At 42.8% G+C, this 20,679-nt stretch overlaps 1 protein-coding gene across 1 annotated transcript; it reads left to right on the plus strand.

Annotated features, from left to right (window-relative positions):
• The first annotated feature begins 5,759 nt into the window (after positions 1-5,759).
• LOC142877355 (hippocalcin-like protein 1) lies at positions 5,760-20,476 on the plus strand. The gene is made up of 4 exons (XM_076011876.1): positions 5,760-5,955; positions 9,448-9,729; positions 16,303-16,408; positions 17,508-20,476. Exons 1-4 carry the CDS (start codon positions 5,860-5,862, stop codon positions 17,603-17,605), a joined length of 582 nt encoding a protein of 193 aa, XP_075867991.1. The 5' UTR covers positions 5,760-5,859; the 3' UTR covers positions 17,606-20,476.
• The last annotated feature ends 203 nt before the right edge of the window (positions 20,477-20,679 follow it).

Genomic DNA, 20,679 nt, shown 5'->3' on the forward strand with positions numbered 1-20,679 from the left:
TGCTGTCCCTCCTCCTGCAGTGGTCACAGGATGCTGGAGCCTATCCCAGTTGTGTTGGGGTGAATGCTGGGTCACACCCTGGACAAGTTGCCAGTTTAACACAGTGCCACAACCATCTGCGCTCATGTTCACACCTGTGGACTAATTTAGAGTTGCCAATTAGCCTAACGTGTACTGTATGTGTTTGTCTGTGCGGGGAAGCCAGAGTACCTGGAAAGGAGCCTTTGCTGGCAATGGGAGTACATGCAAAGTAAACTCCACTTGAAAAGTTCTCGGTATCAAACCTGAGACCTTCTTGCTGTAAGGTGACGGCGCCAACCACTCCAACCACTGCCCTGTCGATGTCCTGGTCATACATCCTTGTTTAGGCTTATGGTCGAATGTGATGTACAAGACATTTTTCATTTCAGTTAATCATGACCAACAGGTTGTGGGTATAGCATCCCGGATTGGTCTTACTGATTCAACGCACGAGTCAAGTCAAACTGTTGCTTTTGTTATACCAACCTCTTGTCGAAACTAAGCAAGGCACCATGTGTATTTACCCTCGAAAGCAACAAGCATTGGCGGTGAGCACCACTCATCGTTTGATGCCTGAAGTTTAGTTTGTTGTTGTTCAAACAGATCTGCTAATCATGAATCTAATTAATCCTGGAGAGGCCTCAAGATGCTTCAGCCAGACTGTTTCTTTTATATTATTGAGTCATGTTCTATTTCTTTGGAAGGTGGCTTGCCCATACCGTGTTAGGCATACTTTTTGCCTCCGTAAGATTTGTCCGTCCAAGCACCCTTGCCCTTGGATCTGGATTTTTTTCGGGCCGGGGTGGCAGCTCTTTATCTGATTCTATCTTTACTGAGACCTTTGTCTCTCTTTGCTCCCTACTTTCCGACTTCCCGTTACCGGTGAGGATCATCGACCCAGAGATTGGTGAACCGCTTAGCCGCTCTGGAACAGATGTTTAAGAGGCAAAGTCTGCGCATGGATGTGTGCACATGCTTGTGTGTGTGTGTGTGTGTGTGTGTGTGTGTGTGTGTGTGTGTGTGTGTGTGTGTGTGTGTGTGGAATTGGGTGGAGTTGGAAAAATAAAAACAACAACTAACAACCACTGAGCACACAGACTGGAGAGATGGATTAGTGAGTTATGCATTGGGACAGAGGGATGAACCATTGACGGATTTCCCGGCAAGACTGGAAGTGGGTTTTGGGATTGAGGGGACAGCGGAGGATTAAAACAACTGTGGCTAGTCAGAGGCAGGGGATATTTTCTTGCAGCCAATAGGGAGGAATGAGCATTCAGAGGCCATGGAGAGGTTGAAAGAAAAGAGATAAATGGTTGTGGAGGTTCGGAGAGCAAGCGGTAAGTGCAGTGGAAAGGTCATCTTGTTGAATCAGAGTTTGTTGTGCATTTGTGGCGAGCGTGGCGTTCTGAGTGGCGACCTGTCAGGTTACAGCCACTTCCCACTAATGGCTTTTGCCGAAACCTCTGCAGGGGAGTCAAATGACCTCATGGCACAGGCCTACGTAGTTTAAAAATGACAATTATAGGTACAGTACGATTATTAAGATTAACAGACAACGGATATAATAGCTTGAAGCAAATGAATGTGGGTGAGATTAGCGTTAGCAGGGATTTCAAATTCGTAGTTTTATTGTTTTTTGGAATGCTTGAAATAATACCCTTGAGACGTTTGGAGGCGATCTAATATTGTGTAGAAAACTCATCATAGAGCCCGATGAAGTCTATTTTACTTTTTCCCACATTTGTGACATCCGCACTTTTGTCAACCAAAATTGCAAAAAGCTTGTCAACTGACACGGAGCGATCATTCAGACACTGTGGCATGTTTGTGTGGGTTCGTTGAGGAGTGCTTGGTGCGGTGACTTTCCAAGTCTTTGAAACTGCTTGGGAATGTTCCTACCTGATGAAAATCCCTCTCAAAAACAGAATTGTTGTTAATCACTTTCATGTTTAGCATTACAATTGAATTTTGTCGCCGATTCCGCGCTTCTGTTACTGTAGAACTTATCGGGCCCTACCTTCTATTGAGACAGAGAGCGCTGTTGTTTATTAGGCGTACATAATTTGTTTCTATTTGTCATGGCTGCAAGATTTAATAACATATAGCGAACCCAGTTATTGTTGATAATTACCTCAGAGAGAATGTCTTATGTGAGTTATATCACACAAGACATTCATCTGAAGGAGTACATGATTGATTTTGCAACTAAATGACTGAACAACACGACAAGGCTGTTCAGTCCATCCTTCAGCCTCCTGGAGGGCTTTGTTGAGTCTGAAGAGAAATAACCCTCGCGGTGATGACGGCGGCATGAGCTTTATGGAAGCACAATGCTTAATCACTGGATTACCACCAGCAGACTCCCTATCACTTGGGTCAAATGGGCGCTGAGGGAAGAATGACAGCCTAGCCTGGATTAGAGCGTATAAACAGCGGTTTAATTGTTGAGAGACGTCCAGAATTAGTGGCGCACCATAGGAGACCGATGAAATGAGTGATGTCTTGTAGAATAAAGGTTTAATTGTTTTGTGCTCTAAAACAAAACAAAAGCGATATTCTTATTCCAACCAATGTTTTGTGTTGTGTTTGTTTTCAGATGCAGGAAAAAAAAAATGCAGCAAGCAAGTGTACTCAAGATGGACAGGGAAGGAAAAAACAGACTTTATTGATTGATTAAGGAAAAAAACTCAAACACTCAGAATTCAGTCAGGGGGTGTGTTATGTTTTGCTCTTGACTTTTAAGGCCAATTCTTTTGACCAAAGCAGTGAAAAACGTTTGTCCGATGATTTCTGATGACTTCTGCTGTGACATTTGGATGGCAGGGTAAGCTTGGACTTGCACAGCATTCGCCTCGTGCCAGCTGCTCCTCTGCTGCTGGCATTAGGGAAAATTTTCTGGGCACATTTTGGACCCCTTAGTACGTGCTGGCTATTTAAACGCCTTCCACCAAACAAACTGTTGGTGCTAACAAATTCCATCACTTTAGGACAGGAAGTATGGTCTTTTGATAGATACTTCTGGCAGAACAACACGTTAGGTCCAAAAGGTTGAACCATCTCAAACTGGTTTCTAAAACGTAAACCAATACGGACCAAAATCTCACACTTTGCCGAATCTATGCCATGAAGCAACTTTGAAGGCAAAGGGGATTCAAACCAGTACGAACTAGTTGTACCAGTTAAAGAACGTTTATCTTCAGTCCATGTCAGGACTCAATATACAATATACAATGTACATATGAATAGTTCAAAAATCTCCACAAACCTCCTCACTCTGTTCCCTTTTGCGGTTAAAGTTGAGGCTTGCCGTGTATGTCAGTGAGCGTTAGTTGGCGTAATCAGGCAATAGTTCCTTTTTCACCCCATTAAATCTCCTCCTCCTCCGTTCAATGCATTCCTTCTAATGTACCGCCGTCCCTTAGCGCGCACACAGACATGCGCGCAACAAACTCAGCGGGCTCTCGTTCCTCCAGAAAACCGCAGCCGGGCGGCTCGGCCAACTACAGCCACTTAAGAGTGCATGTGTTTCATCTGAGACAAAGGCACTGCACTGATTCTGCTCTCGCCACTTCCCGGCGAAACACAAATTGGCTTTTTATGGCCAGACCTACTTCGCCGTGCATACGGCTCTCGGCTCCGCAGATGCCTCTCACAGCTTGAGCAGAAAGTCGCTCAGGTTTTTGTGTGTGTGTGTGTGTGTGTGTGCGTGTGTCGTCAAAATGAGCGGAGACTCGCTGGCTTGACTTTGGGCAGCAGGTGCTTGAGAAAAATGGGAGTTTTGTGAGCAAAGCGATGGGAGTTTCAAAAAAAGACGTCTTGTGGCGTTTCCTTTTTGATAGTGGCTGATTCCAGCAAAGCAAAAGCCCCACAAGCTGACACAAAATGCTGTTTACTGTTTCCATACTTTCAGGGTCTGCAGTCGGGAACACACCAAAAAGAGAAAACAATCAAAGCCACAAGCAGTGTTGTCACGTCTCAATGTCGGTAGCCTGGGAATTAGCCGCGAAACTACCGTCACTGTGCAACTTCTGGTCCACCGGCCTGCTGGGGATTCCTGGTTTGATTTCATCGGCATCGGAAGGAGACAAATAGTCACACGTTTATGTTTTTTTTCTCTATCTCTCTATCTCTCTCTCTTTAGCCGCAGCAGCATTTTCTCATTCACACGGAATTGCCTCATACGGTCACAAACAGGTCTCACCTTCTCTCTGGTACACAACCATACACACAATGTTCTTTGTGTTCGCCGAGCAAGACCGGCGCAGGTCAGCACAGGTCAGCGCTGCCCATTCCACCACTGGTGATACTGTCATTTTGAATGCATTATTTATACACACATCCACTATATGTAACGGTTATGCTCAGGACTCTAAGCCGGGATGCAAGGGAGTGAAATAACAAGGCAAAGATTTGCTGCCTCATTCTTTGGATATTTGTTCCTTGAATTCAGTAAAAATGTTGATTTCACAGTAAAGATAAACAATTAAAGAATTGCTTGAGCTCATTATTTGTTGTAAATGTTTATTGTGCTACCATATTGAAATAGGATGAACAGTCCAGATATTAAAGTGATCAATGTCTATTGTGATGAGATTTTATGGTTTTTACTAATTTGTTCTTTTTTCATTCTCTTCTTTTTTTGTCCTTTTTAATCCCTTTAGGTCTGTTACACCTCGTGTGTGACGGATTTCTTTTTTTTTCCGAAATATGTATTTATTTAAAAGGTTTATCCCCTCAAAGACACACCAAAGCTGTACTAATGACAATGTCACAGATGAGGATTTAGGGGGGATAAAAATTACGGGATTTGGTTTCTCAGTGGCCGCTGCTTTTAGTTGTTGCATCACTGAAATCGTGTCGTGTCAGGCAGGTTGAGCTCTGAGACGACTGTTACGCGATCACACGCACACACACACACACACACACACACACACAGTCACACGCTCACACATCTGATTTGACACACATACACACATGCACACAGCTGGCCAGATAAACCCAGAAGTGTGATCGGAGGGGCTGGCGCTTGACGTAACAGAGGGTGTGTCCGGAGGTTATTTAATATTTTATTTGTTACCCTGATGCGGCAGTTTGAAGATGTGCGCTGTTGCGTAACGGCTTGCGTCAGAACCTGGGATATGCAACACAGTGACAAGGCTTGCTTTGATTTCATTTGAACGGTCAGCGTGATGCCTGTGGTCGGTTTTCAGTTTTAAGTGATGCTGTATACCTTTGTACAAAAGAGGATTAGGGCCACGAGAAGAGAAAAAAAACATTCCAGGAAGGAGATTTTTATTTGAGTTTTCATTTTGAGTTTTAAGTTTAAATTTCATGAATAGAGTGAAAATTTCGTGAAAGAAGTCGACGTAAAAAAGACGACATTTCGTGAATAAAGTACAGATTTCATGAATGGAGTCCACGCAAATAAAGTGGAAATTGGCGAGTAGACTGGATGGATGCTGGATGGTGGTTTTTGCACCCGGTAGTAACATTTTCCCCCGCATTTACTTCCTGCAGCTAAGAGCTACACTTATGAAATCCGTGCACTCAAGACTTTGTCAGCTCACACGTTCGTGTCATCTGCTTCTCCTGCAGAGACTCCGATGACGTGCCGGCGCTTGCTGACCGATGTTTTTTTCCCCCTCCCCTCTCATTTGTCACAGGAGGTCACCCTCCTGTCCGCTTAATTGTCGCTGACCTCCACTCTTCTTGTCTCGGATTGACAGGTGTGGAAAAAAAAAGAAACCGACAAGAAAAAAAAAAAGGGCTCCGGCTATTGTGCGACAGTTCCCGTTGTTGCTGTTAAAGGAAACCCCGCCTGCGTCCCGTCCCGCTGACATGGGGAAACAGAACAGCAAGCTGCGGCCGGAGATGCTGCAGGACCTCCGGGAGAACACCGAGTTCTCGGACCACGAGCTGCAGGAGTGGTACAAGGTGAGGAGACAAACTGTGCATACAAAAGAAGTCCAAGAAACATCTCGTACATGTCAGATTTGAGCACGATGGGATTTTCTTTTGTTTCTGCTGACACAAGGTAAATCACTGCAAGTGTACCTGTTACATTTTTCTTATGTGCAGCTCTGACTTGTTGTGTTCGGGTTCAGGTTGCGCTCACCCTCCGTAAGCCCATTGGGACTTAGCAGTCCCTCAGAAGGCATTTAAATTTACAGCTGCTGTGGTGAACAGCAATTATAATTTATTTGCACATAAGCATAGGCAGTGAATGCTGAGTAGTGTGAGAACAGCCTGTCTTTTGATGTTGATTGGCCAAGTGATTTAGGTTCACTAACATTTTTGTTTTCATGTTAGGCTGAATTACACTACCAGTCAAAAGTGTGGACACGTACTTCTGATTTAATGTTTTTTTGTTTTTTCATGACTATTTACATTGTAGTTTGTCATCAAGGCATCAACACTATGAATGAACACATATGGAATATGTATTAAACAAAAAGTTTTTTATATTTTAGATGATCTAGAATAACCACCCTTCATATGAAATATATATAACATCACATATTTTGGTATTTAACATTTTTTTTGCTTTTGCCACATTTATCCACGTGTCTTGGTCATATGTTTGATGTCTTCAGTGTGTATCTACAGTGGAGAAAGTAGTAAAGATAAAGAAGAAACAGGTGTGTCCAAACTTTTAACTGGTAGTTAACGTGGATGCAAAAGTGGTATGGTATTGTATAGGGATTCTAGTTTTCTTTGTTGTTTCTACATTTTCCTCGTGTTTTTTTGACAAGATTTACAACATGACAGTAACATACAGATACTGTACAGTTATACCGTCAATGCAATATGTTTTAGCAAATAGAAGCCTATCTCGCTGGTCTACGTGGCGAAGATGAATTAATTAAAAAAGACACATTTTGTAACTTATTATTTAAGCTTTGTGCTCTTCCGTTAACTAACGGGCTGTCAAGTGGCAGAAGGCTTCACTGTGGCCCCGCAGGCAGCTAACCTGCTCTGTTATTGTCTCGCAGTGTTTATTATTAAAAGGTTTTATTGAGAAAGATTTTAGAGGCAACCGAACAATACAATTTGCATATATACATATATATATGAATATACGAATGAATGCAATAACAGGGTCAACAGTCTGCAAATTAGACGTGAAAAAAGCAAAACATCTTGTTCTTTACTGAAATACCCTTAGACAAAAAACCTCAGTAGCAAAACAAATCAACACCTCGCTGGCAAAAGCTTTGAGAGACATCACTGAACACATTGTGCCAGCTGAATTTCAATTTCTTTATGCCAAGTTATGTAATACACGTGCACGTTAACGAGGCCTCTTATTGTGAGAAAATTAAGGCACGTACACGCAGTGCTTTTGCAGCTCTGCGTCTTAACGTCCAACGTAAGTCAGTTGGATTGTGACGAGCGCTATCGAGCGGACGAAACAAAACAGGCTTATTTTTGTCAGTACTTTGAATGCACTTTAATATGCCTACCTGTCAATGTGTGAACGGGACCATTTCCACCATGCAAAACCTAATTCTTCCTCTCTGCAATGGCCATTTTCAATAAGCAATCACAATGACAGGAGCCTTCAGTGTGACGAATGCCTCCATTGAAGACAGTCCCCCGCCGCACCACCACATGTAGTCTGTTGAGATGATGAAGTGCGCACTGACCCAAGAGCTTGACTTATCTCATCTTGTCAGCATGGATGTGTGTTTGTGGCCCGGCTTTATGGCTTTGTGCACGGATTAAACCTATGGAACAGCTGTGCGAGCTGTCCTGAGTGAGAGCTCTGCATGTCAAACTGTCACCTCGCCAACCCCCCCACACCCACCCACTCTCCGCCCCCGCCCCTCTTCCCTTTTGCTCTCATTACACCAGCTGCGGTCACAAGGATATTACCGCTCCTGGAAGAGTCAAATTAAAGGTGCCATTCTTACCTATTTTCAGATCTTTACCCTTCATCCCATACTGGAGGTGGGCCTTGCGCAGTTCACCACCCAGCGTTTGCTATTTTTATTTGCAGAAGTGAAATTCTGGAAGGATAACTGATACCCGTGTATTTTGATAAATGTGGATTTGTTTATTTTTTAAATGTATTTATTTTAACTATTATCAACTTAAAACTTTCTGATCTTGAAAGAGAACTGATCTTTAGATAAAGTTCTATGTTCTTGTTCCCAATTGAGCCAGTTAGCAACAGCTTGAGGCTTTCATTTGCGTGAAGGACCATCGCCGCGTGTCGTCGCCCCATGGCGACGCACTGTTTAACAAAATTGTTGACAACACTAGTCAGGGGTAAAGAGAAAACTTTTTTTTTTCCAAAGAAAAGTCTTCATCGCTATATATATATTTTTTTTTTTTTTTTTTTTGCTTTTAATGTTCTGAAGAACCTGCCAATATTGCAGCATTCATGCCACTCTCTTGACTGGCAGCTGAACTCGCCTTTGCGACTTCTTGTGCTTGATTTTATTCAGAATTTTTGTTGTTTTTAAGCCCAGCGTGCAGCTGCTGAAAAGCTGGTTCCATTAGTTACTCAGTGTTAGTAAAACTCTTGAGAGCAAAGCTTTTAAGATGGATCAGCAAGATTCCAAATGTATTTGGGAAACGTTTAGTAGAAATGGCGACCCCTCAGTAGGTGACTGGAAGACATCCGCCTGCTTACTGCCTAACAATTCTTTAAGAGTTGTCATATTAAAACACTGCATACATTACATTGTTAAACAATGGAAACTGCAAACAATGTAGGTATTCTCATACATTATCCCTTGTTTTCTATTTTTGCTGTAGCGTTTAAAGCAATGAAGTGCCATGAAATGATAAGAGTTTACTTCAAATACTATATTAACTCACTATTCACTACTAAAAGTAACGAGTTTTATACATAAGATATATGCTACTAATAGGCATATATCTTGTTAAAGTTCACTTTGCTTTGCCATGTATGTGCAGTAGCCAGCAACTTGGATCTGATCAAAGTTTTATCATTTTCTTCTTTTAAAATGTCATCATATCAGAGCGATTTCCATTGACATTGTTTTTCCACAGTTCTCCACTGTGGGCCTTCCATGGCATCCGTTTGGAGATAAAAATATGAATAATGCCAAAAGAAATAGTGTTGAGAGAACAATAAACTGTGACCCACTCGTCTCTATCGCTATCTTAAGAGTGTCTGCGCTGAACAAAAGCGGAAAGTGACGTGTGGCTTTTAACTCCTTATTCGGCACAATGCAGCCCTTCTCGTCCGTAACTGTCTGAAAAGAAGATGGAATTGCTTTCATGACCCAAGACTAATCTCCTTATCAAAAAGTGCTCCTTTAAACTCTCAAAAGGAAGCGGCACGTCAATGAAGCATTGTAACATACTGGTCCAACTCCTGTGTCAGAAATGTTTTCCTAGAATACTGAAATACCGGAGTGAAAACCCTGAGAAACTGCTCTCCTTTGCCGCCAGGGTTTTTTGAAGGATTGCCCAAGTGGAACGCTCAATGTGGAGGAGTTCAAGAAAATCTACGCCAACTTCTTCCCGTACGGTGACGCCTCCAAGTTCGCCGAGCACGTCTTCCGAACCTTCGACACCAACGGCGACGGCACGATAGACTTCCGGGAGTTCATCATCGCCCTGAGCGTGACGTCGCGGGGCAAGCTGGAGCAGAAGCTCAAGTGGGCGTTCAGCATGTACGATCTCGACGGGAACGGGTACATCAGCCGCGACGAGATGCTGGAGATTGTGCAGGTGAGCTGCTTTGCCTCCGGGAAGTAAGGCGGACGTTTGGTGGTTTTTGGCTCAACTCAAACAACGCTGTTTCTAGATTTTTAATATTGGGACGGTAAAGCTTTTCTCCTTTGGAGGGGCAAAATATTTGAGCTATTGTTCCAAAAGTTTTTTGTTAAAAAGTGAAAACAGTAACAGAGTTTAAAAAAATGGCAATTAACTCATTTTCAAATAATCTCATTTAGTTAAACCCAGTGCATGTTGTGCAACATTTAACTGTCAATCGTCAGCGTATTTAATCATTAAAAAGATAATGCTCAAGCAGAAAGTGAAAAGGTGTCAACGCTTTGATATGTAATGCTGCTGCACCTGACTAAGTATTTATTTTTTTAACGCTAAAGTGACGCAACAGCACGTTGCTAGGCAACAGTGGAAATGTAGCCTCTTCACCTGTGATTTTGTGAAGTGTGTGCGCACGGTGAACAGGGCAGTTCCATTCAATTTTTTTCGCCTTCTTCGTTTTCCTTCGCCAGGATCTTTCCCCACTGTTCCCGGTCCATTTAGTCTTCTTCTTCGCTCAAGGCAGCTTGCTTAGCCAATCTGTCGACATTAGCACGTCTGTTTAGCCTCTTTGTCACACTGTAGCCAGTCCATTAAGGCAGTCCATCCCATTATACTTTCCTCCATTTAGCTTTTCTTTTCCCTGTATTCTTCACTCTGTCTCCATTTACACCATTTCCTGCTGTAAACACTCTATTTAGCCGTTCTGTCCCATTTGAAACACATGAATTAGGCTTTCTGTCCCAGCATAATCTTTCCATTTGAGCACCTTGTGACAATCATTCTCTCTCCCTCTCTCTCTCTCTCCCTCTCTCTCTCCCTCTTTCTCTCTGTCTCTCTCTCTCTGTCTCTCTCTCTCTCTCTCTTACCAATATTCTGTGTGGCAAAAACCGGTAGTGCATGTGAAATGTTAGTAGTAGTTCACTCGTCTCTCACAAACTAACAGCGGGCGCAATCTGTTTGCCTGTGCAATCCATTTTTGTGCATGCCAGATCTTAGTAAATCAGTGACTTAGACTCTCCATCACATCATCCCAGTCTCTCCACTTGGTCCCTAGTGCTCCATATAACCAGTAAAAGAAATATATATATATTAGAATCAAAAGGAGGGTTCTTTCCCAGTGATCCATTCTCTAGTCTGATGATTATTCTGAGATCCTTTCTGTCGGCCTGTGTTGACTTTACGGACCAGACAAATCATGCCTGTACTGAGCCGTACTGAAGCTAGTTTACCTCTCCAACCTGTCCCAATGCAACTAATCCGCAGTATTTTTCTCCCAACATCGACAATCCCCGAACATCAGCTGTCAGCTGCTCACTCTTCCATTTTAGGATTTCGCCTGCCGTTTTGTTTCTTTCAACCATGCACTATTTGCATCTAGCGCTCATGTCGTGCATTTGGCCCGGGAAAGTTGCCAGGGACTTGAGTGTGCAAAATATCCAATTCATCAGATTGTTTCCTCTTCCCAGATTAGAGCCTGATGTTTCCCTAGATTAAGCACGCCGCTCAATTGGCGCAGCACAGGAGTCACATCCTAATGCAATGCAAAGTAAAAAACTATAGTGGAATGCCAAGCCTACCGTTAATTGGACAATCCTTACTTGATATTTGTCCTCGCTTGTTAAATGCCAACGTCTCAAGTTCAAAACATATGAAGTTCTTCCTCTTGATGGCAACCTTCTGTCCGTGTCTTAAATACTGCAGAGGGAACAGCAAACCTTTTTCACACTGGAAGGTTTTGCTCCTCATAAGGAGTGACAGTGTCAGGTGTGAAATCCACTTGTTCCCTTTGAGGAAAGACTGGCGCCCCCTTAAAGATCACCAGGGCTTAAATGAGTAACAAAGTGACACGAGGGGAGACGTACGACCCCAAAATGTCACAAAAATCTCTCAGTCTTGGAACTAAATGATGCACTTAGTGAACACATACGGTGCGGAAAGAAATCGCCCTGTTCTGGACTCTTTTTTTTTTTTTCTGGTGCTTCAACATCGATGTACACGTTAAATTTCCCAGAAACTTGCTGCTTTATCTCCTTCTCTTCAACCCTTCATATAGATCAAGCAGACCGAGGGTACTTACCATAAAGGCTCGCTTTAATTATGTAAGTTAATACTTTGCAGATAAGTAAGTGCAAAGAGGCTCAAGCACTTAAATGCAAATACATTAAGAGTGCACTCGGAGCGCCATTTTGGCAGAGGCAACAGTTTGCATCAGGACAAGTGATTGTAAATTAGTGCCTTACGTAATCCGGTCACTTTAAAGGGAGAATGACTACGAGGATCCTCCTGTATGTCCTGGTGCGGGTGTGTGTGTGCGTGCGTGTGCGTGTGCGTGTGTGTGTGTGTGTGTGCGTGCACCACTACTGGGCTCTAATGGATTATCAAGTTAAATTTAACCGGAGTTTATCCCTGAGTGTGCAGAATACTGGGATTATAGTGGAGCTCAATGAGGTTACACACTGTGGGATGGGAGAGGAGGGGCCTGTTGTGTCTGAGTAAGTAAGGCGGTGAGAACAAGAACGTATGATTGTCCTGATAGCGGAGGTCAGCAGGTCTGTTGGACGACAGACTCTATAGCCGGCGTTCACAACCTAAAACACACTTTGACTCAACCACTCATCCGCATCTTTCTGAGAGACCCAAGAGATGAAATTGTAGCATTGACTTTTGAGTTTATCCATTTAACTTAAAATGCAGGTAATTCACAGGCATTTGGAATTTTCCCCATTGTGATGATTCTGATTCTTCTTCTTGAATTTTGTAAGCTAAAAAAAAATAAACAGATAACTCAAAAAACAAGGCTAATAGAAAAGTTGGGGCAATATTGCTGTAATTTAATTATTATTAATTTTATTTACATTTTGCCAGTTTTTTTTGGTTTGGTTTTTTTTTTGGTTTGTGTTTTGTTTTTTGAGTTTTTTTTAGAGTGTTTTTCTTTTTTTGTTTTTAATATTGCACTGCCACAATTGGGGATTTGTATCAAACAAAACTAAATGAACCCAGACACGCACAGCAAATCTGTTCCAAGTCTGAATTCTGGGACGTCCGTCATGAAAAGCTGCCAGGCGAGTCATTTTCACCTGCTTTGAAGATGATTGAACCAATCAGAATTTTTGTCTGTGGAGTGGTATCATGACGGGGGTTCAGTAGAGACTCCAACTGGAAGATACAGCAAGCTTGTAAATGTCAGAAGTTGAAAGAGTGACGCTTTGGTTTTGGAAAAAGTTTCACATTTTTGACAGTCCCCAGAAGTTTGGTTTCCTCTGAGCCTCACACTAGGCCCTCACATGCAGCAGGTTGGTGCTTGCCAACTGCTATATAGCTCCCACCTGCCTGTTCAGTCTCTCTTTTGCCTTAGTGCTGTTTGCCTTGTGCATTGTAGCACAAGTGAAGTGTTAGCCAACAGCAGTATTTACCGATGAGTAATGAAGTCTCACATTTGGTCAAATAGTCACAACTACAAATCAAATTTAGTAGTTGAGCAAAACTGAAAGTATTTGGCAGCTCTCAGAATATTCTGACAGTGGTTGGCGTGTGTAGCTTCTCACCAGTGAGACCCTCCTGCCAATTTCAAAAGCTTTGTGTGTCCATGTAGTCAAATTACTTTTCAGGGCTCCTGTGCTCCAAAATTCCCCCCCAAAAATACCCGTCTAAATTCTGCCCAGTAAAAGTTTGGAAAGAGCTTTGCTCCCACTTGCTCAATTTATTTTTCTGCCTCTGCAAACTTCTTGAAGGGTCCTGGAAAAAAAGAGCCTTTCTTAAAAGTCACCGTGTTTTATCATAATTCCACAATAATACATTTTATTTATAAGTGCCTTTCTTAACATTCAAGGACATTTCCAAAGATAAAACAAATGCAATAAAACAACAGATGAAAGCTACACACGGTAAAATAATTAGTCATAAATAATAAAACAAAATAAACAAAGCAAAATAGAATAACGCAGTTCGAGAGAGTAGGCTGCCTTGAATGAATAAATTTTAAGTGTGGATTTGAACAGAGAAAGAGAGTCAATATAACCGATGTCTGATGGGATGCGATGTCCAGAGTAAGGGAGCAGAGCTTTCAGCCGCTCTGCCACATGGTGCTGAGACAGGGGGAGGTTACAGAGAGGTTGAGGGAGGGGGGAGACCTGAGGCAGCGAGAGGTGGTGGCAGTGTGGAAGAGATCAGGCAGGTAGATGGAGGGCTAGGTTGTGGATGGCCCTAAAAGTATACAAGAATTTTGGAGTTGATTCTGATTTTGACCAAGAGCCAGTAAAGCTGTTGGAGGACAGGGGCTGATGTGGTGCAAGGTGGTGATTCTGGAAATACTACAAGCTGCAGAGTTCTGAACCAGTTGGAGCTCGTAGATACATTTGTACATTTGTGAGGGACACCAAAATGGAGTGAGTTACAATCAATACGGGAGGTGACGAGACTGTGGACCAGGATGGGAGGTGAGATGTGAAAAATAGGTGGAGACAATTCATGTTTCGTGGGTGAAAATATGCAGACAGTGAGCTGTCGAGGATGACACTCAGACTCTTAACCTGAGAAGAAGGGGACACTGTGGAGCTGTCAATGGTGAGGGTCAAACTGTCGGCTTTGGATAAGGTGGATTTGGTACCGAGGAGGAGGAGGAGGTCTGTTTTGTCACTGTTAAGTTTCGGGAGTTAGGGGTTGAACTGGCAACTTGTCCAGGGTGTACAGTGCCTTCACCCTATGACAGCTGGGGTCGGCTCCAGCAGACCCCCGTGACTCTGAGCTCGGGAAGAAGCAGGTATTGAAAATGGATGGATGGATGGATGGAAGTTAAACCAAGATTTAATTTCTAAGAGGAAGTGGGTGAGGGTGGAGGGTGGGAAGGAGGAGTCAGGTTTAACTGACAGGTAGAACTGGGTGTCATCAACGTAGCAGCGAAATTGAACATCAAATGTATGGAGAATGTATCGCAATGTCTCAATGTCTTCTTTTCAAGCATTTTAGACATCTGAAGTGCACATGTCAGTATCTCGGCCATGCCTTGGGAGAAATAGGCAAGGGGCGAAGAAAGATGAATGCAAGTCGCGTGCAGCCACTGACGCTCCCAGCACACCACGTGTCTCTCTCGCGCTTGATTAGCAGCCATCATATGTGTTTCCATGATGAGCCAAGTGTTCCGGACCCCGGCTTCACTTGACGTGTTTTGACGTGCATCTCAGCTGAGGGGACCGGCTGCATCGGAAGCGCTGACGTTAGCGGCTCTCGTGACTTGTCGGAGGAACGTTTGGGCTGCTTGGTTTCATCAACATCATCATCATCATCATCATCATCATCATCATTTCCGGATGAATATTAATGGCTACAGCTAACATACTGGTGGAATGATATACATATGTGTATGCATATATATAATACATACACACATATATATATGTGTATACACATATATATATATATATATATATATGTATATATATATATATATATATACATACATATATATATGTATGTATATATGTATATATATATATATATATATATATATATATATATATATATATATATATATATGTATGTGTATATATATATATATATATATATATATATATATATATATATATATATATATACATATATATATATATATATATATATACATACATATACATACATATATATGTATGTATATATGTATATATATATATATATATATATATATATATATATATATACATATATATATATATATACATACATACATATACATATGTATATATATATATATATATATATACATATGTATATATATATATATATACATATATACAGTACTAAAAACAATACAAAAAATAATAATAAAAAATTAATTAGACAGTAATTAAAGAGAGAGAGGGACTCGATTTTTTTTGACAACCACAGAACTCTAGTGTATCGTAAACTGCTAATCTGTGCTCCTATTTCTTACCCTCGACAGCACATTTTAGCTTCTGTCATGTGGGCCACGCTGTAAAACTGATCTAGAGGCAGCGTCGACACCCTGCGGGCCCCCCACAGGGGGGCTTTAAAAATCCGTGTCGATGGTGTCAGGGGCCGGCCGACACTCAGAGCCTCAGTTGATTTAATGCTATTAGGGGGAGGCGAGCCTCTCGTATTGGTCAACACATAATGATGGATCGGATCGATACGGTAAGCTCCAAAACAGCCCCATCATCCCTCGCCTCCCTGCTAGAACACGCAATCCGTCGGCGGTGGCGGCGACAACGACAATGTACATCTGCACGTGGCCCCCTCGTTGCCATATGAGGGGAGCGGCTCGTAGCGTTAGCAGACGCATGTGGCGGTGAATCACGGCCAACTTCAGAGAGCGCGTTTGTCGCGTTGCCCTAAAAGCTGTGGCGACTTTGTTTTTCAGTTCAGTCGTGTTTTAGTTTCCTCTCCCTGAGTCCTCCTAATGGCCTCCCACTGGCTTCAATTCACTTTCTGCTCGGCACACATGCACACACACACACACACAAACAGGCCCCCGCGTCATGCCTCTCCTCCCTCTGTCTCTCCCTTTTCATCTACCAGGCCATCTACAAGATGGTGTCATCAGTGATGAAGATGCCAGAAGATGAATCCACGCCGGAGAAGAGGACAGATAAGATCTTCAGACAAATGGACCTCAATAATGATGGTGAGAGGAAGAAGCGGGAGGGAAGGAGGGAGACAGCGAGAGAGCGGCAGCCGTGGCAGTGTATTGAAAATCCTGATCTGATAGGGGCTTTGCTTTAACGGAAAGCATCAAGAGAATTAATTAGCGCGCACGTGTAATATTTGATCCCTTCTTTCTGCGTCGCACTCAGACCTTTGGTTCACCTCTCGCAGGAACAGGCGACGGGAAGCATTAAAGCAAGGAAAGGCTTCTCTTGAAGTAATGTTTCACAAAAAAACACAACAACAAAAAAAAAACCTCTTTAACTGCATTTGCAATATTCAGCTACTGTTAGTAACTTGTGAAGTGCGTCATATTTAGACGTTTTAAAGAAGAAACAGCGACATCAAGTGGTTACGTTTTAGATTGCAGGGCTCTTTCACTTAAGTCCCTTAGGGACTTCGTACCCTACCTCTCCCGAGCTTGCCACTGAACTATGGTGGCCTGCGAGCACAAACCTGGATACCTCGTCCACCTTCTTCTTCATTGGTTTATTTGAAGATGCAAGCAGTCACCCTAAATACAAAACGCACTGTCAGGCGAGCTGGATTGTCCACTCCAGGCTTCCTTCAAAATTTGGTGGTGCAAGATGGCAGCTCACTGTTCGCAAGAACCTTGCTCTATGTAATACTTATATACATATAAGAACTGTTATTGTACACTGAGCTTACCCTTTTATTTATTTATTAATAGGCTGTGTGTCAAGCTTTTACCAATATAAAAATCATAAATCAAGCCAAATTTTGCACACTGGACCTTTAAATTGTTTCTATAATTGAGACCACCCTCTGTGTGCATTGCTCTCCCACTTGTTGATTACTGGCAGCTGAGAGTAGCGTAGCTTGCTAAAATGCTAACCTAAGTTGTAGTTTACAGGAAAAGGAAAATCAATTAAAAAAATTGTATATGTAGAGCCCGCTCAAAATATCCTGTTTGCAGAGTATAGAGTCAACAATTTACCGTGGAGTGCAAGCTTTGAAAAACTATGACATCTAGTGGTGAAAGCATATCGTGTACAGGCGCTTTAAATAAAATAGCTATTACTTGACGGGGAAAAAAAAACTTCTGTGTTCCTTTGCAGGCAAGCTGTCCCTGGAGGAATTCATCAAAGGTGCCAAAAGCGACCCGTCCATCGTCCGGCTACTCCAGTGCGACCCCAGCTCCGCCTCCCAGTTCTGAGACGCCCCCACCCCTAAACCCCCACCACCTCTCGCACCACCATGCTCCGACCCTGTCCCCATTTCTCATCCTCTCTGTTGCTATTTAAAAAAACGCCACTCAAAATCAATGCATGATGGTTCTCATCGCTCATATCATCAACTTTCTCATTTCCGGGGCGGGTGGGGGGGGGTTTGTCGCGCGCAAGGGTGGAAGAGTCTGGAGTCAGGCTGAGAGAATCTGACCTTATCGTTGGGGCGAAAAACGAGGAAGAAGACATGACATTTATTTTAAAGGATCCCAGGAATCTCCGTCCCTCCCTCTCTCTCTCTGGAACGGTGTGGGGGGGGGGGGCGGCTTCCAGAGAGTTTGTGACACAATATGGAAGTTCTTTTTTTTTTTGTTGTTTGTCTTCTTTTTTTCTGTTGTTTTTTTTCTGTTGTTTTTTTTTTTGTCGTTCAGGGTGGGGTTCACTCCATCGGTCCTCTGACACACATGTATATCATGTATATATACTGTACGCCTGTGTATATCATATGATGAGGTACGTCTGTCCTTCGTGCGTGGCGCGCACTTTTCTGGCAATCGACAGGCAGTATTATGTAGCGCAGCTTCCTGGTTCGGACCCAAATATGGGTGGGGGGAGAGAGGGTGGGCGTGGGGGGAGGAGGGGGGGGCTTATTGGGATTCTACCTCTATATGACCTTTCGCTGAGAAAAATGAAGGCCGAAGATCCCACCAGGTTTTTATCGCCCTCTACTGGCATTTCTGTTGACTTGTAAATCTGAGACGTGCTTCAATTTTTTGTTTTTTTGTTTTTTGGCCACGTGTACATATCTTTTTTTTTCCTCTGTCGTGTTGTTTTATTTATGCGTTTTTATTACTCTTTATTGTTTTACTTGATTACGTTGCTGACGATGACCACGTTCCAGTTTACAGTGACAGAGAGAGAGAGAGAGAGAGAGAGAGAGAGAGAGAGATGTAAGTTGTGCTTGTGATTGGTTGGATCTGTTCACGTCAAAGATTGTGAATTTTCTTGGGGGTGGGGGGGGGAGGTAAGGGGTCAATCCCACGATGCATTTAACCACTGACAACCAAGTAGCACATATCATTTTGAGCCACCACGTGTTTATAGAGAGTGTCTGTGCATTTCTGCGTGAGCGTGTGCATGCCAATATGCACTTGTATGCCCGGGGGCTAACTTTTATTATCACAGTATTATCATGTTGTGTTGTTTTTTGATTTTCTTGTTCTTAATTTCTAAGTATTTAAAAAAAAATCAAGTTCTTGGACAGCGAGCTATAAAACTTCAGATAGTTGTAATCCGTCACTGCATGATCCCGACCAACTGCATGACGGCAGAATCCAAGAGGAATGAAAAAAACACAAAAAAATAAAAAACAAAAACGCATCTTTGTAGCTCTGCAGCTTCCTCGGCACCGCACCAGAAAAAGATTAAATATTTGTCTTGCTCTTTGAACAGCCCTCCCTCCCTCCATCCCTCCCTTCTCCCGCTCCCTCCGACAGAAAGAGATCTCACCAAGGGCTCGTTCATCATGGATGCTTTTATAACCTCCTGGATGTAGTGGGCACGGCAGAGAGATGTGCTGATCAGAGGTGTGATTTCACAATAAAAGCATGGCACACGTAAAACAGGGCTGCCGCCCACAGCTATACCAGCATGGCTCCTGTCTACCTAATCCAGACCGTTATTTCAGTCAGTATATTTCAGTTAAATTCGAGTTAAACAGTTAAAATACCTCAAAAGCCTGTTTCGGCAAATTGGAAAACACCAAAACATTTTTTAATTTATTCCACAATGTGTTGCTTTATACATGCTAAGGAATGGCATACAATTCAAGTATTGATGGAAAATATGTCTTAATAAATATTTAACATATTAAGCTGCTGTTATGCAACCTAAGAGTGTTTGTCACAGCATTTTTCCCTTAATATAGTATTGTTAATTCATATTTTATATGCCCTTCCCCTCTGATCCACTTACTATAATGAATATTAGAGCATACTTATCTGACAGCTGTAGTTGCTATTTAAGCAAGTCTGTTAAAGATTTTATAAAAAAGAAATTAAAGTGTAAAGAAATCGGTCTGCCGTGAAGTGATAGGTGTAATCTTTAGCATGTTGGTAATTACTGTCTAACTCATTTAAAAGAATACGCTGTATGATATTTGTTTTGACTAAGGTGCAGTTTAAAAATTCAGGATTCTAATGGGTTTGTGTGTTAAGTTTTATTTATTTTTCTGAAACAAAAAGGCTGAAATTAGAATCCCCGACATGACTTTGTGTCCTTGCTTTAACCCCCTTAATAAACAGGCTCAAGTATTAGAAATGCATTAATTGTTATGTTTGGGGGGGGTGGATATTTTGTCAAATTAACCACTGAAGCGTTTCACCTGGAGGGAGTTTCGAGGCCAAACATTCTGCTACCACACGAGTCTCTTAGCCCTTTCTTTTACTTTGTGGGTGATTCTATTCAGCGGTGGCGCGGTTCAAATTCAACCAGGAGGGTCGGACAACTGCGCTGGTGCAGCCGACACGGGACTGGACTGGCGTTAAACTGGGAAACGCATCATTTGCACGGGAGCTCTCCCAGCAGCTCTTGCCTTGGGGGAATCCAACAGTGTCACTGCCTCCTGCTGGTGTGATGAGGTACAACAGCTGCCCCTCGATTCCAGCGTGACCATTTTCTATTGCCACTGCCTCTGACGAACTGGTGCCCTGTGCGGGAAGAATAAACACACGCCCTTCCTTCTTTCCTCCCTGCCTTCCCTTCTTCCCCGACCTGTTTTTTCTGTTGCATGAAAACCTCGCAGGAGGACGTCACGTTTGTTCCGTTGGACCTGACGCAAAAATATACCTTTGTGTTTAAAAGCTGCACGTGTCGGACTGATTCATTTCTGGCACCGCCACACACCCACACAAACGTTTTGCAATCCCAGCACGGCTGGGTTAAAGGTCGTCATTAACACGCCACAAGGTGAACTGGTTTGTGTTAAGGTGCCCATGCCCGTGTGTGTGTGTGTGTGTGTGTGTGTGTGTGTGTGTGTAACTAGTCACACCTGTTGGGTCACAAG

Source organism: Nelusetta ayraudi, unplaced genomic scaffold (assembly GCF_046127955.1).
Source record: "Nelusetta ayraudi isolate G7.1 ecotype Tasmania unplaced genomic scaffold, CSIRO-AGI_Nayr_v1 ptg000135l, whole genome shotgun sequence".
Lineage (NCBI taxonomy): Eukaryota > Metazoa > Chordata > Actinopteri > Tetraodontiformes > Monacanthidae > Nelusetta > Nelusetta ayraudi.

Coding starts and splice junctions, on each gene's coding strand:
- LOC142877355 (XM_076011876.1), top strand. CDS start 5,860: ATGGGGAAACAGAACAGCAAGCTGCGGCCGGAGATGCTGCAGGACCTC. Junction 5,956..9,447: donor AGCTGCAGGAGTGGTACAAG/GTGAGGAGACAA, acceptor CTTTGCCGCCAG/GGTTTTTTGAAGGATTGCCC. Junction 16,409..17,507: donor AATGGACCTCAATAATGATG/GTGAGAGGAAGA, acceptor GTTCCTTTGCAG/GCAAGCTGTCCCTGGAGGAA.